General features: G+C 42.8%; 1 protein-coding gene across 1 annotated transcript; it reads left to right on the forward strand.

The window, feature by feature from the left end:
* The first annotated feature begins 467 nt into the window (after positions 1–467).
* Positions 468–3199, forward strand: LOC140202162 (ankyrin repeat domain-containing protein 9). The gene has a single exon (XM_072267035.1). It carries the CDS (start codon positions 785–787, stop codon positions 1658–1660), a length of 876 nt encoding a protein of 291 aa, XP_072123136.1. The 5' UTR covers positions 468–784; the 3' UTR covers positions 1661–3199.
* The last annotated feature ends 11826 nt before the right edge of the window (positions 3200–15025 follow it).

A 15025-nucleotide genomic window follows, 5' to 3' on the forward strand; every position in this document is an offset into this window, starting at 1 on the left:
AGACGGAAATAAGGGATACCTTTATCGATAATAGAATCCTGACGTGAACAAGATGTTCCAGTGTACCGGCGTGGAATGTCAGTGGGACGTGAACTCTCCGTGGCAGCGATGCGCGAGGCTTTTTGGCTGAGTGGCGCCGGTACCAACTCATTTGCAGCTGCCATCTGCCAAGTCATATTTTACCTTTTGTTGCATCACTCTAACCATGCTTAATTTCACGGACCATTTCACAGTTTTGTAATTATAATTTGTCGTGACGTCTTCTGGTAATCACTTTAGGTTTTTTTTCTCTCCCTCATTTTTAAAAAAAATTTTGGTCGTTCCTCCTTGCTGTTTGCTATTTGGTCGGTGCTCTGCGTTATGCTGTCTCTCCATCCGCCGCTGCCCCGGTGGAAGTGACAGGAGGTTGTGGAGGCAGACTGGGGTGGTGGGAGGAGGGCGAGCCGCGAGAGCGCGCAGCGCGCATCCGCCGCCACTGGCAGCAGTACAGCAGATGCTGGGAAGTGCAGCTTGTCCGCCTTCGGCGCTGGTGTTTGTCATGACCGGCTTCAATGCGTCTCCCTGAAGCTGCGCCGAAAACAGCACAGGGAGGCAAAGGAGGAGGGAAGGTTGCCCGACGAAATCCAGATCCAGGAGGCTGCGCTGGAGAGGCTGCACCGTCGCAAATTTCGCTGCGAAAATGCACTGGCCAGATTTCACCCCCGCGTGTGTGCAGGATTTAAATTAACAAGATTCGGGAGTTCGCTTGGGGTAGACTACTCTAGCAGGTCTGTTTCTTTTTATCATGTGCAACAACTCGCCTTCCAGCCAGGATAACCAAAGACAATGCAAATTTCTGTCATACATGTTCTACCAGGCAGTCAGGGACCGTAAGCCAGTGTGGATGCTGGAGGAAATGAGGACGATGGAATCATTTTACTGGGAAGAGAACACCAAACTCCGCACTTACACCCCTTCGGAAGCCCTCCTGTACGCAGTGGTGCACAATCACCTCCCCTATGCCCAGTACTTGCTGTCCCGTTACGCGGACGAGGCTCTGGAAATGCCCGGGGATCGGTTCTGTTGCTGCCCTTCATCCGCCCCTCATCTCACCATGGCTGTCAGGTACGACCGCAAAGACATCCTGGGCCTGATCCTGAAGATCGCCAGCCAGCTGCCCGGCTTCAAGTCGTACGTTAACAGGAAGGGCTGTTTTCACGTCGAGGACGGGAAAACTCCACTCCACTTGGCCTGCGAGCTTCTGCGAGCAGAAAGCGTTCTAATGCTGCTGGGGAGCGGGGCTTCGCCGAAGATTGTCGACAGCAAAGGGCTCACCCCGCTGGATGTGATTCTGGAACAGCTCCAGGTCTCCAAGATCAACGTAGAGTCCAAAAAGTTGTGTATCGATCACCTGCTGCTCTTCACCTCAAACCTACAATTCAAGATGAAGAGGGATTTGAAAGACAACCCAGCTGAATGGAACAGACTTCTGGGGGAAGACAAATACAACTACCTGTCTGGGAAAACGCCCGCCACTTTATTCCTCATTTCTATGCAAGGCGTCTTAAAATGCCTTCCACCGTCAAATTTCCCAGCCAGTGTGAAGGAATTGCCCATACCGCAATCCTTAAAACCTCTGCCTTCGGAAAGATTGACATTGCGTTCTGTCGACGTACAGTAGCCCTAATTTACCTTAAAAGGGATTTTTTGTGACCATGAATGAATTGTTGCTACAGGAATGCCAACATTGTCCTCTAAAGAAAAAGCATGGTATGCTTTCCTTTTATAGCTTATTATCTTTCGACCTGTTTATAAGTGCTGATATAAAATAAAGATTAAAATCCTTGCAAAATTAACTGATCGATTAGTTCGTGAGACATGTGACCTTTTAATATCACTGTTGGGTAGAGAATGCGAAACAGAATTGTGAGTCTTACTGTACTGGGCTACTTAAATGACAATTTTTCACCAGCTCAGAATGTAAAAGAAACTGCAATTCCTGATAGCATGTGTTACAGAATAAATAGACCACAGCAGCTGGAAGCAAGCTCTTTAGCTCTGCCTATACAGCGAATGGACTCTGGTTACAGATCCATATTGTATTTCTGTGATTGCCCAGGCCGCGAGTTCATTAGACTTTGTGAGTACGTTATAAGACAGTAATAATACGTTAGGATTAATTTCCGTGCTGAACGATAGGTAATATATCCATATATTTAATTTTAAAAGAATATTAATATACTTCCATATTTTAAACAATCTTTTCTTGTAGACGTCTCTTTCAGTCCTCGAATACGCCCTGTTGTACAGAGCATGTATATTCGTGTATGATAAGAAAGAGCAAGGTTGACTTCGAGAATAAGATCCCTGTGAAGATAAAGAGGCCAATAAATAATATTAAAATTCCAGGATATTAGTCCTAGTTCACAAAATATTAAAACATTGCATGTTTACTGTAAACTATAATAAATTTAAGTTAAATATTTAAGGAATTGTATGTGCCAAAGGCAATCTATTTATATATCAAGGAATTTTTCATGTCTGTATAATATCCATTATTCAGGATCCTAAGGACATGCTGCGTTTAATAAAGAGTTTTTTTTTATTTTATAAAACTTATAATCATATATATCTGTTTATTAAATTTTTAAAAATTACATTTAAATATTTATTATAGCAATGCTATTGCATATATTAGTTCCCAGCAAGTTATAGTTCATTTCAAATCCAGAATTGGCGAATTGTATCTCTGATTTGTAAATGGATACTTTTTTTAACCCAGTGGAGTTGTCTGGATGACTGTGCAGCCTTTCTGTGCATTTGTTGATGAGAAGAAAATGAGAGTACCTAAGTTTTACATTGATCATTTTGGCTGCTTTACTGTCTGGTTACCAAATGGTCGTCAGTGTTTATATTGTAAATATTGACATGGAAAAGAATATTTGTACAGAGATAGACACATTTTCTATTGATGTAAAAATCATCTGAAGTAGTAAAGTTGGTCAGCGATTTTAGTTGAAGCAACTGCAGTAAAATCTCTAGGTAGTTAAATATATGTAAAAGTGGAAGCATGATTGGGCATATTTTGTATTATTAATATGCATGTATGTAGAATGGATTTCTATCAAAAAAGTAATAAATACGCAAAAGTTTGCCAAATGACTAGGTTGGTCATTTCTAATTCAGATGGAAGTAACAAATTCAGCAGTGAAGTGATATTTTGTGTTTTTGTGTGCTTGGGATGGATTGTTGCCATTCATGTGGTAAAATCTAAATAAGTATATTTCCTGTACATGTAATAGTTTAACTATCTGTACACCTTTAAGCTCGAGATCAAAATTAGAATAGATGTGTGAGATCGCTCATGTTTCATTGTTTCTAGAGCGTGCAACAATTTTAAAAGTCTCTTTAAACTCACTTGAAAATATTCAATATTAAGTAATATGGACATTTTTCTTAACCTCTGAATTAAACAATCAAGGCTTTGTACTCTTTCTTCATATCTCAGATGCCGTAAGTTGTCAATCTCTGCTTTGCTTCCAGTAACTGTACATTTCTGCTGTATTATAGTGATGGAAACATTTCAGCAAGTTCTGTACTTAACATGGCATATTATAGCAACCACTGGAGACTAAAAGTAATTTCTTCAAACTTGAACACTACTTTAACTTAGGTTTCTTCATTGCCATCACATATCGTGATGTTGGCTTTGCCAAGCTCTATCTTCCATGGCTGTTAGAAGCTCCTGGTTGCAGACCATAATAATTCCCCATTCTATTCTCACACCCTGTCTGTCCTCTGGTTCTTCCACTGCCAGGGTCAGTCCAATGTAATCTAAAAGAGCAGCGACTCATATTCTTCCTGGGTAGTTCTATTACAATTTTGTTTAGAGTAACTGGCTTGTGTGGACCAATGAGTCCACACTGCCCAAATGCATTCACGTGACCAAGCCTGTCTTTAGAATGAAGGAGGAAACCTGTCGCAAGTACAGTACTCTTCTTTCCAAGTGTGAGGCAAGGGTAACTTCACTCGCCTCAACACTGAACTGATTCCACAAGGCATGGACTCACTTTCAAGGATTCTACAAGTCGCGTTCTCAGTGTTTATTTATTTATTTGTTTGTTTTTTATCATTATTTTTATTGCATTTTCACAGTTTATCTTCTTTTGCATGTTGGTTATCTTTTCAGTCTTTGTGTTTTGCATTGATTCTATTGTATTTCTTTGTTCTACTGTGAATGCCTGCAAGGGAATGAATCTCAGGGTAGTAAATGGTGACATCGTTTTGTTAATATTTTACTTTGAACTTTGAAGTCAACTCGACCAGCCCATCACCCAGTTTTCCTCCCCTCCTCCACCTTCTCAATCTGCACATCACCCACAACTTCCACTGTGTCCACTCCGCCCACTAGTTCCACCTTTCCACCATACCACTCTTATTTGGTTTCTCTTCACCTTCCTTTCTTATCAAATTTCATAACACTTTGTCGCCTCCGCCTCTCAACTCCTAGCCTCTATCACTATTCCCACCAGTTCATCTCCTACCTGACTTCATCTGCCAATTAATTCCTCACTTTCATTCACTTATTACTTGTCAGGTCTTGCCTCGTCCCTCATTGATGACTCCTCCTGTCTTAAGCCCTCCTCCTCCTCATGGACAGCCTGGTCTGTCCTTCTGCCTGCTCTGAATTTTTTCATCTCCTAATTGCTGACAGGATATTAGCCATCTCGACTTCACCATTTCCCTCACCTATTTCAATTTCAACCCCTCTAAATGTTCTGCTGTCCACTCTCCACACTGATCCTAACTCAGTGTCAAACCCATAGACAAGGTGGTGCTGTTGTAGTCTGGCAGACTGACCTCTACCCTGCTGAGGCCAGGCAGCAGCTCTCTTGGACATATTGTTTTATTTAACCAGAACCCCACTGTCTCCTACACCACTGTTGACCTAATCACCTTTGCAGATCTCTGCTCTAACTACAAACTCATGTTCCTCAAACCTGCTCTGCATGTTTCTACCTCCTACCCAAGATCCACAAACTAAACTGCCCTGGTAGGCCCATTGTTTCCACCTGCTCCTGCTCTACTGAACTTGTGGCTTCATATCTCGACTCCATTTTGTCCCTCTTAGGCTGGTGCCTTCCTATCTCTATCCATGACATTTAAAATGCTCTCCACCACGTCAATAACTCTCAGCTCTCCCGATCCTGACTGCCTCATTTTCACCATGGACATCCGGTCCCTGTACACCTCCATCTTCCATCAGGAATTCCTCAAGGCTCTCTGCTTATTTCTCGATAACAGTCCCAGCCAGTCTCCCTCCAATACCATTCTCCTCTATTTGGCCGAACTTACCCTTAACATCTCTTCTGGCTCCTTCCACTTACTCCAGACAAAGGTGTAGTGATGGGCATTTGCATGGGCTCTAAGTACAGAATGCCTACCTTTCTGTTGGCAATGTGGAACTATCCATGTCCCAAACCTATGCTGGTAACCCTGTCCGACTCTTTCTCCATTCGTTCGATGACCGTATTAGTGCTGCTTCCTGCAGGCATGCGGAGATCATCACTTTAATCAAATTCGCCACCAACTTCTACACTGCTATCAAATTTACTTGGTCCATCTCTGATCGCCTTTCTCCCCTTTCTTCAGCTGTCTGTCTCCAACTCCAGAGTCATATTATCTATCAACATCTTTTACAGACCCACTGACTCCTACAATTATCCTGACTACAACACTTCCCACCGTGTCACATGCAAGGATGCTATTCCCTTCTCTCAGTTCCTCCATCTCTGCCATGATTAATCCCCAGGGCCTGACAAGGGGTTCCCTCAGACCTTGTTGGAGGCCATTACATTCATTGCAGGGGTCTTAGCAGACATGTTGAGGTTTTAGCCACAGGTGAGGTGCCAGGGGACTGGAGGATAGCTAATGTTATTCTGTTATTTAGGAAATTCTCTAAGAATAAGCCTGGCATGAATAGTGGGTAAGCTATTAGAAATTATTCTGAGGGACCCGATATATAAGTATAGTGGATTCCGGTTAATTGGGACACATCGGGATCAATACATTTTGGCCCAATTAGTCGGAGTTTCATGAAAAAGGTTAAACAGGTGTAACCGTCAGGTTTGGCTGGCGGCTTAATCTAGGGGAAGACAGCCTCCGGCCCGGCCAAACTTAAGAAATCTTATTTGGGTGGATGCTGTGAGATGTGTTCCCCTGTTACAAATCAGTACCACAAAATAACAGATGGTACACAATATGCAATTAAATGATTGAGCTTTATAATTATTACTTTGTATGTAGGTTCCATGGTCTCACAAGACTAATGGATGCCTTTACTTAGTAAAGAAAACAAAAAAGGAAAAGGACCCATTCTCATGACACAGTCTAATGTGTAATGTTGGAGCTCACGGTTTTCTTGTCGGTTCACTCTCCATCGATTTTCTCCCCGGGTGTTGACACCCCACCCCATTCCAAGTCCACTCCGTCCTGCAGTCTATGACTTCCCCGTTCTGGCATTTTCTCTCTCCATCTTCCGCCAAACAAAAGACCGCGAAACCTTCGCTCAAGCACACAAGGAAGAAAATCATTTCCCCTCATTGGCCAGTGCACATTCCACAGCCCCCATTATCTCCAGTCATAACTCTACATTACATTCACAGGGAAGCCTTTCCCAGGTCATTACACAGGTACAAAGCAACTATTGTTTAACTGAGTAATGAATTATGTGTTTAAATGAAATACAGAACAAATTAGACCACTGTCAATGCTACTACAGTACTATAAAACTGTTCCTATTAGTTTTTGTTGAAGGAATTCATCCAGTGTATAGGGTCTCCAGGGAGGGATAGCACCTCTGGTGAAAGGGCTTTTCGTGTCCATTCTGAAGCAGCTCACTCACCTTTGGTCCCCACCAGATACTCAGCTCTCACCTGTGGCTCCAAGTAGCTGTTTGTATGAGACAATGGCCACATCCCTGTACACCACTTTGACAGGTGGGCTAAAGCGGGTGACGGTACATGGTGGGTCTCATACCCCAGTGAAATAGGGACATGCCTGTCCTAACATGTGATCAGCTCCAGTAGACTGGGCAGATGAGATTAACAGTGAGATCTAATGGCCAAGAAGGTGCTTAGGCAATGCCTCGTAGAGTGCAAAGGCGTGATAAGGCACGGAAGTCATGTTTACCCACTGTAACCAAGGAAGACCACAGTTTATGACAACTATGGCACCATTATATCTGAACTACTGAAGTCAAGAGAGTGGATCTGCCCTAGTCGAAAGGCTTTACCACTGTAAAAGCTCACCCACACAGCTTTCACCATAATTGTCGGATACGATGGACAACCAACATGCTGCCATGTTCTTTTGATCGACTGTAAATGAACAAAATTGCAGGCATCTAGTGCAGATATTGGATTGCATTCATACAATAATTTCAATGATTGCGTACTCCAATTCTTCATTTTCATTGTAACATTCAAGATGATTGTCAATATTTTCAAATTCTTCTTAATTCCTAACTCATCGAAGTAATAAAATCATTTCATTTTCACTCCCAGCTGTTTCTGGCATCCCTAAGCCTGAAGGCTTGAAACAACAGTGAACAAAACAATTCTAAATGGTCTTATTGCTTATGTCTCGCCAACTATCAATGACAAAATTCACTGCTTTTTGAATATAACCACACACAATGCTATTTAAAAACTCCTTGCTCTGATCATGGTATACTGTCTAACGGCCACACAAGTTCACTTGACTGACGCTAGTAAGAAGCTGTTTGGCAGCTATCTCCTGTGTCAATTACGTGGTATAATGACCAAAATAATTGAAGGGAATCCCAGCTATTTTCTTGAAGAGTTTTCTTCTTTAGGAGTTGTCCCAAATAAGTGGCTGACTCAATTAACAGCTGGACCAGTTAACTAGAATCTACTGTATTCGGATAGACAGCATATTAGAGATAGTCAACATAGCTTTGTGCATGTTTAACCATTGTTACTAAGCTTTTTAAGAAGATACCAGGAAAGTTGATAAAAGAAAAGGCAATGAATATCATCTACATGGACTTTAGCAAGGCCTTTGAGAAGGTCCCACGTGAGAAGTTGGTCAAGAATGTTAGATAAGGTAGTAAATTTCATTCAACATTGTCTTTGTGGGAGAAGCCAGAGAGTGGTGGTAGAGGGTTGCCTCTCAGAATGGAGGCCTGTGACTTGTGTGTTATGGGGATCGGTGCTGGGACTGTTGTTGTTTGTTACCTATGTCAATGATCTGGATGATAATGTGGTAAAATGGATCAGAAAATTTGCAGATGACACCAAAATTGGGGGGTTAGTGGACAACAAGGAATGCTACCAAAGTTTGCAGCGGCATCGAAACCAGCTAGAAAAGTGGAATTTAATGCAGACAGGTGTGAGGTATTGCACTGTAGGAGGGCAGACCAGGGTAGGACTTGCACAATGAATGGCAGAGCAGTGAGGGAGGCAGTAGGACAAAGTGATCTGGGAATACTTCAGTCCCCCATCAGGAGGCCCTCAAGACTACACTTGTTTAGTCTGCACTCATCCCATCTCCCTGACCAACATAACAAGGACTGGGTTTCCCCTTATTCTCGCCAAGAACGTCATGAACCTCCAAATCCAAAACAACATTTGACATCACTTCTGCCATTTTCAAAGGAAATCCACCAATGTTCAAAGTACATTTATTACCAAATAATGTATACATTATACAACCCTGAAAGTTGTCTCCTAACAGGCAGCCACAAAACAAACAAATCCAAAAGAACAAATAAGAAAGACCATCAAATATCCAATGTGCAAAAAAAAAACAAATCATGCAAACAATAAATGCAAGCGAATAGCAGTTTGAACTGAAGTCAACAGCGAGTCCGTCCCAGACTCATACATGGGGTGATTGATTAGCTCATGTCCTAAGGTAGAAGGAGTCAATTTTAGGAAACCTAGCACATTTATTTTTCAACATAGTCCCCTCCTACATTTACTCACCTAGTCCAGCAGTCGTGGAGCATACGGATCTTGGACCTCCAGAAAGCATCCATGGCAGGGGTGATTGATAAGTCCGTGGCCTAAGGTAGAAGGAGGTGAGTTATTAACTTAAAACTTTCTGCATAATCACTCAAAGAGTTGACCTGCATGTGCATGTAACGAGAGCAGTATAACTTATCTCCTTCTACCTTAGGCCACAAACGTATCAATCACCCCTGCTGTGAACACTTTCTGGAGGTCCAAGATCCCTATGCTCCACGACTGCTGGACTAAGTGTGTAAATGTAGGAGGGGACTATGTTGAAAAATAAATGTGCTAGGTTTTCTAAAATTCACTCCTTCTAACTTAGGCCACAAACTTATCAATCACCCCTCGTAGTTCAGCGCAGAGCCGAGCAACGAGCTGAACTGGCCCATCCCTCACCTCAGGCCCCAATATCCTGTCCTTTTCAATCTGGTCCAGCGCCTAAATTATTGTTCAAACATTGGGTTCAGTTTCTTCGATACGTTCTGGGGCCTGGACCCCTATGCCTCGTTTCAGCCTATACCTGACCTTTCCAACTCAGCTCAGCACTTAAACCATTTGAACCTCGGTGACGAGCCCACTGCCTTGCCTTGCCTCAGTTCTGTCACATCAAATTGCCTCCAAGTCCAAAGAGAAATTACAGACCATTGCTTGTGATGCTTTACCAGAAAAAGAGTAATTAACAAAGTGTTTGATTGTTTTTCCTGTTTCATCGGCCACCAGCCACAAATCGCTGAAATTCACCAGCACCATCTTAAATCTGTGTTTAAGACACTAGGCACATCTTCCCTCCCCTTCCCTCTCCAGTTTCCAAAGGGATCACTCTTTCTGTGACTCACTTGTCTGGTCATTCCATCCCACCAGGTATTTATCCCTTCAACCATGCTAAGTGTTAAACCTGCCCCTATACCTCCTTCCCCCAGCACCATTCAGAGCCCTATACGGTCATTCCAGGTGAGGCAATGTTTCATATGTGATCCATCACTGTCATTTATTGCATCCTGTGCTCCCAATGCAGAAAGAGAGATTGCTTTATTGAGCTCCCTAGCCAGCCATTTTTATTCTACTTTCCAATCCCACACTGACAAGTCTGACCACAGTCCCCTCTACTGCCAAATTGAAGCTTGAAGCAGATTTAGATTAGATTATTAGATTAGATTAGATTAGATTATGAGGACATGCGGTCCTCTTTTATTGTCATTTAGTAATGCATGCATTAAGAAATGATACAATATTCCTCCGGTGCAATATCACAGAAACACAAGACAAACCAAGACTGAAAAACTGACAAAAACCACATAATTATAACATATAGTTACAACAGTGCAAAGCAATACCGTAATTTGATAAAGAACAGGCCATGGGCACGGTAAAGAAGTCTCAAAGTCTCTCAAAAGTTCCATCATCTCACACAGATGGTAGAAGGAAGAAAAACTCTCCCTGCCATGAGCTTCCAGCTCTGCAAACTTGCCGATCCAGCACTCTGGAAGCCCCCAACCACAGCCAACTCTTGAGTCTGTCCAAAAACTTCGAGCGTCCGACCAGCTCTCCGACACCGAGCACTGAGTACCATCTCTGCTGAGTGCTTCGACCCCGGCCCGAGCAACAGGCAATAGGCAAAGCCGAGGTTTTGTGGCCTTCCCCTCCGGAGATTCTTGATCGCACAGTAGCAGCGGCAGCGAAGCGAGCATTTCAGAAGTTTCTCCAGATGTTCCTCTGTGCTTCTCACGGCTGTCTCCATCAAATCAGGATTGTGCACGGTACCTACTTCACCGTTACCTCCTTTCCCCAGCACCATTCAGAGCCCTATACAGTCATTCCAGGTGAGGCAATGTTTCATATGTAATCCATCATTGTCATTTATTGCATCCCATGCTCCCAACGCAGAATGGGAGATTGCTGCGTCATGCCGCCATCTTCTCCTCCCCTCCATGCCCCAAATTTGAGGAACAACACATCGTAATCTAATTTTGGTAGTCTCCAACCTGATGGCATCAACATTAATTAAACTAATTTCTGGAAACCACTCCTGATTATTCTCACTTTTCCCCCCTCATTCATCTGGTTTCTTCACCCCTTTTCTTTAACCTCCCATGCCCTTACATCTTCCTCCATCTTGTTCACCAATTCCCACATCTTCCTCCCTCTTTTTCCCCCACCTCCTTCCATTTATTCCATGGTCTACTGTCATCTCCTATCAGATTCCATCTTGGTCAGCCCTTTGCCTCTTCTACTTATTACCTCCAAGTTTCCCTGCTCATTTCCACTTCCTTCATCCACCCTCCACCCACCTTCCCCCTCTGACTTGGATTCACCTGTGACACACTAGCCAGCTCATGCTCCTCCTCCTCCCCCCTTTCTTTCCAGTCCTGATAGAGGGTCTCAGCTTGAAACGTCAACTGTTCATTTCCCTCCATTGATGCCGCCTGACCTGCTGAGTTCCTCCAGCATTTGTGTATGTGTGTCGCTCTACCGCTCCTCATCACCTGACTATCTTCCAGCTGCTCTTTCAGTCCAGATGAAGAGTTTCTACAGCAGCCATTTTTTTCACCAATAACTAATATTTTTGGTGGCCCATAGACTAATACCGAATGATCTCTCTACATGGATATCCCGGATAGCTTGTGCACTGCAATCTGAATTCCTTGGAATAACACACTATTTTAAAAATGTTTTAATCATTTTGTCTCTGGAATTTGTAGGGGTTATCATTTGTTCCAATAACATAATACTGCTAGGTGTGTTGCCTCCCAGGTACTGGGGCTAAGGTTGCCTCAGAGTGGCTGAAAAAGATTCTTAAGATGGGGGTGAGTAGCCAGAGGTCATGCACATTGTCACCAATGACATATGTAGAAAGGATGAAAGAGGTCTTGCACGGAGAGTATGGGGAGTGAGGATAAGCAGGAGTTTGAAGGTAGTAATCTCTGGATTACGTCCCGTGCAATTTACTAGTCAGAGTAAGAATAGGCAGATAGAAGAAATATCTGAAGAATTGTTGCAGGGGGCAGGGTTTCAGGTTTCTGAATCTTCGGGGGCAGAGGTGAATTGTACAAGAGGTACGGTTGCACCTTAACTGGATATCCTGGTTGGGAGATTCATTAATACTACTTGGGAGACAGAGCACCAGGTCAGAAAGTGGAGGTATTGAGATGGCATGTTCAATAAGAACAGGCAGGAGTAAGGTAGTAGACATAATGGGATGGACTGGTTGAGGTGTGTGTATTTTAATGCTAAGTACATTATGAATAAGGTTGATGAACTTAAAACATGGAATTATGATGTTGTGAGGATAACAGAGACTTGATTAAGAGAGGTACAGGAAAAGGTGCTTCATTCTCCAGAGATTCAATGTTTTAGAAAGGACATGGACCCGTTGGAGAGGATTCCGGAGAGTTTTACCAGCATGCTATCTGGATTAGGGGATGTATGCTATAAGGAGAAATTGAAAAAACTTAGTTTGTTTTCCCTGAAGTGGCAGAGTCTGAGGAGAGCTGTGACGGAGGTTTTGTCAGATAATAAGAGGCAAGTATTTAAGGTGAGAGGGTTTAAGTTCAAAGGAGTTGTGCAGGACAATTATTTTACAAAGAGAGTGGTGGATATCTAGAATCTGCTTCCTGGAGTGGTGCTGAAGGCGAATATAATAGGGGATTTCAGAGGCTCTTAGACTGGTACATGAATATGCAGTAAAAGGAAGGGTATGGACATTGTATAGACTGAAAAGATTAGTTTAGTTAGGAATCTGATTACAAAATTATTTACTTCAGCACACCATTGTTGACTGTAAAGCCTGTTCCTGTACTGGCCTGTTGTATCTTCTATGTTATATAAAATTTCATATTGTTTGCTTTTGGTTACATAGCAACTTCCCCTTATTTTTGTTATCATCATAAACATAAATTTACTGCTTCTGTCCAATCTAGCTTCCACTGCTTAGCTACCAAATATCAATCATGGTCAGTTGGTGCCCCTCTTGTCTCTGCAGCAGAAAGTTGTGTATTCATTCCTGCAAAGATTCGAGCTCTAAGTTCCAGTCTGATGCACCAGTGCAGAACAGAGAACATGCTAGATTACTCTCTTTCAAAAGCAATGTTAAACCAAGATATTACCACTCCCTTGCACAGATGTAGAAGATCCCTTTGTACTGATCAGAATGAGAGCAACAATATAATTCCCTATATCCTGAACAATGGCTATTTATTATTTAACATCACTGTAGCCAATGACCTAGTCACAAACACATTGCGGTCCATGGAAATTTAGTCTGTACAAACTAATCACTGCACTAATCACTGCCAAGTCTTCATTGGCTCTAATGCACTTTGAATACATCCTGAAATCAAGAAAGGTACTACATAAATGAAAATCTTCATTTTTCTCTAAGGACTCCAATATCATGTTATTTATATATCTTGGTACAACTTATAACATCACTGAAAACATTTGGATGAAATGATTACAGAAATACATTTATTCTCCCATTTTAAAAAAAGCAACGAATAAAGATTGACTTGTGCAATACAATTTGGTGAATGAAATGATTTTCAGTTGTCAGGGCTTGGTGAGTTCTGTTAAAGAACACTACGCAGTTAAAGCCATGATCTGAGCTGTAATAAAAGTTGCTGTTTTATGAGGGACTAGTAACTATTGCATCTGCATGATATCGCTGTGTACAACATTTCAGAAGAGGCTTATCAGGTCCAGGGTTCTGTTGTTTTTGATGTGATAGAGTGGAAGGGATTAAATGGGGTGGGGGAGGGATGGCGTTACAGGTCAGGGAATATGTCACAGCAGTGCTCAGTCAGGACAGACTGGAGGGCTCATCCGGTGAGGCTATATGGGTAGAACTGAGGAATACGTAAGGTTTGACCACATTATCGGAATTCTATTATAGACCAACCAAAATTCTGCTGAATTTAGAGGAGCAAATTTGTAGAGAGATTGCAGACTGTTAAAAGGAAAATAAGATTGTGATTCTGCAAATTGACTGAGACGCCATACTGTAAAAGTGCTGGATGGGAACATGCTTGTCAAATGTATTCAGGTAAGTTCTCCTAATCAGTACATAGAAGTCCCAACTAGAGAGAGTGTGGTACTAGATCTCCTTTTAGGGAATGAGACAGGGCAGGGGACAGAAATCTCTGTAAGGGAACACTTTGCATCTCGTGATCATAATATAGAAACAGAAACATAGAAAACCTACAGCACAATACTGGCCCTTCGGCCCACAGACTTGTGCCGAACATGTCCCTACCTTAGAAATTACTAGGGTTACCTATAGCCCTCTATTTTACTAAGCTCCATGTACCTATCTAAAAGTCTCTTAAAAGACCCTATCATATCCACCTCCACCACCGTTGCTGGCAGCCTATTCCACGCACTCACTGCTCTCTGAGTAAAAATCTTACCCCTGACATCTCCTTTGTACCTACTCCCCAGCACCTTAAACCTGTGTCCTCTTGTGGCAACCATTTCAGCCCTGGGAAAAAGCCTCTGACTATCCACACGATCAATGCTTCTCATCACCTTATACACCTCTATCAGGTCACTTCTCATCCTCCATCGCTCGAAGGAGTAAAGGCTGAGCTCACTCAACCTATTCTCATAAGGCATGCTCTCCAATCCAGGCAACATCCTTGTAAATCTCCCCTGCACCCTTTAGAAACATAGAAACATAGAAAATAGGTGCAGGAGTAGGCCATTCGGCCCTTCGAGCCTGCACCGCCATTTATTATGATCATGGCTGATCATCCAACTCAGAACCCTGCCCTAGCCTTCCCTCCATACCCCCTGACCCCCGTAGCCACAAGGGCCATATCTAACTCCCTCTTAAATATAGCCAATGAACTGGCCTCAACTGTTTCCTGTGGCAGAGAATTCCACAGATTCACCACTCTCTGTATGAAGAAGTTTTTCCTAATCTCGGTCCTAAAAGGCTTCCCCTCTATCCTCAAACTGTGACCCCTTGTTCTGGACTTCCCCAACATCGGGAACAATCTTCCTGCATCTAGCCTGTC

Source organism: Mobula birostris, chromosome 8 (assembly GCF_030028105.1).
Source record: "Mobula birostris isolate sMobBir1 chromosome 8, sMobBir1.hap1, whole genome shotgun sequence".
NCBI lineage: Eukaryota > Metazoa > Chordata > Chondrichthyes > Myliobatiformes > Myliobatidae > Mobula > Mobula birostris.

Bases quoted from the DNA above. Each gene is read 5' to 3' on its own strand.
- LOC140202162 (XM_072267035.1), top strand. From the start codon at position 785: ATGTGCAACAACTCGCCTTCCAGCCAGGATAACCAAAGACAATGCAAA.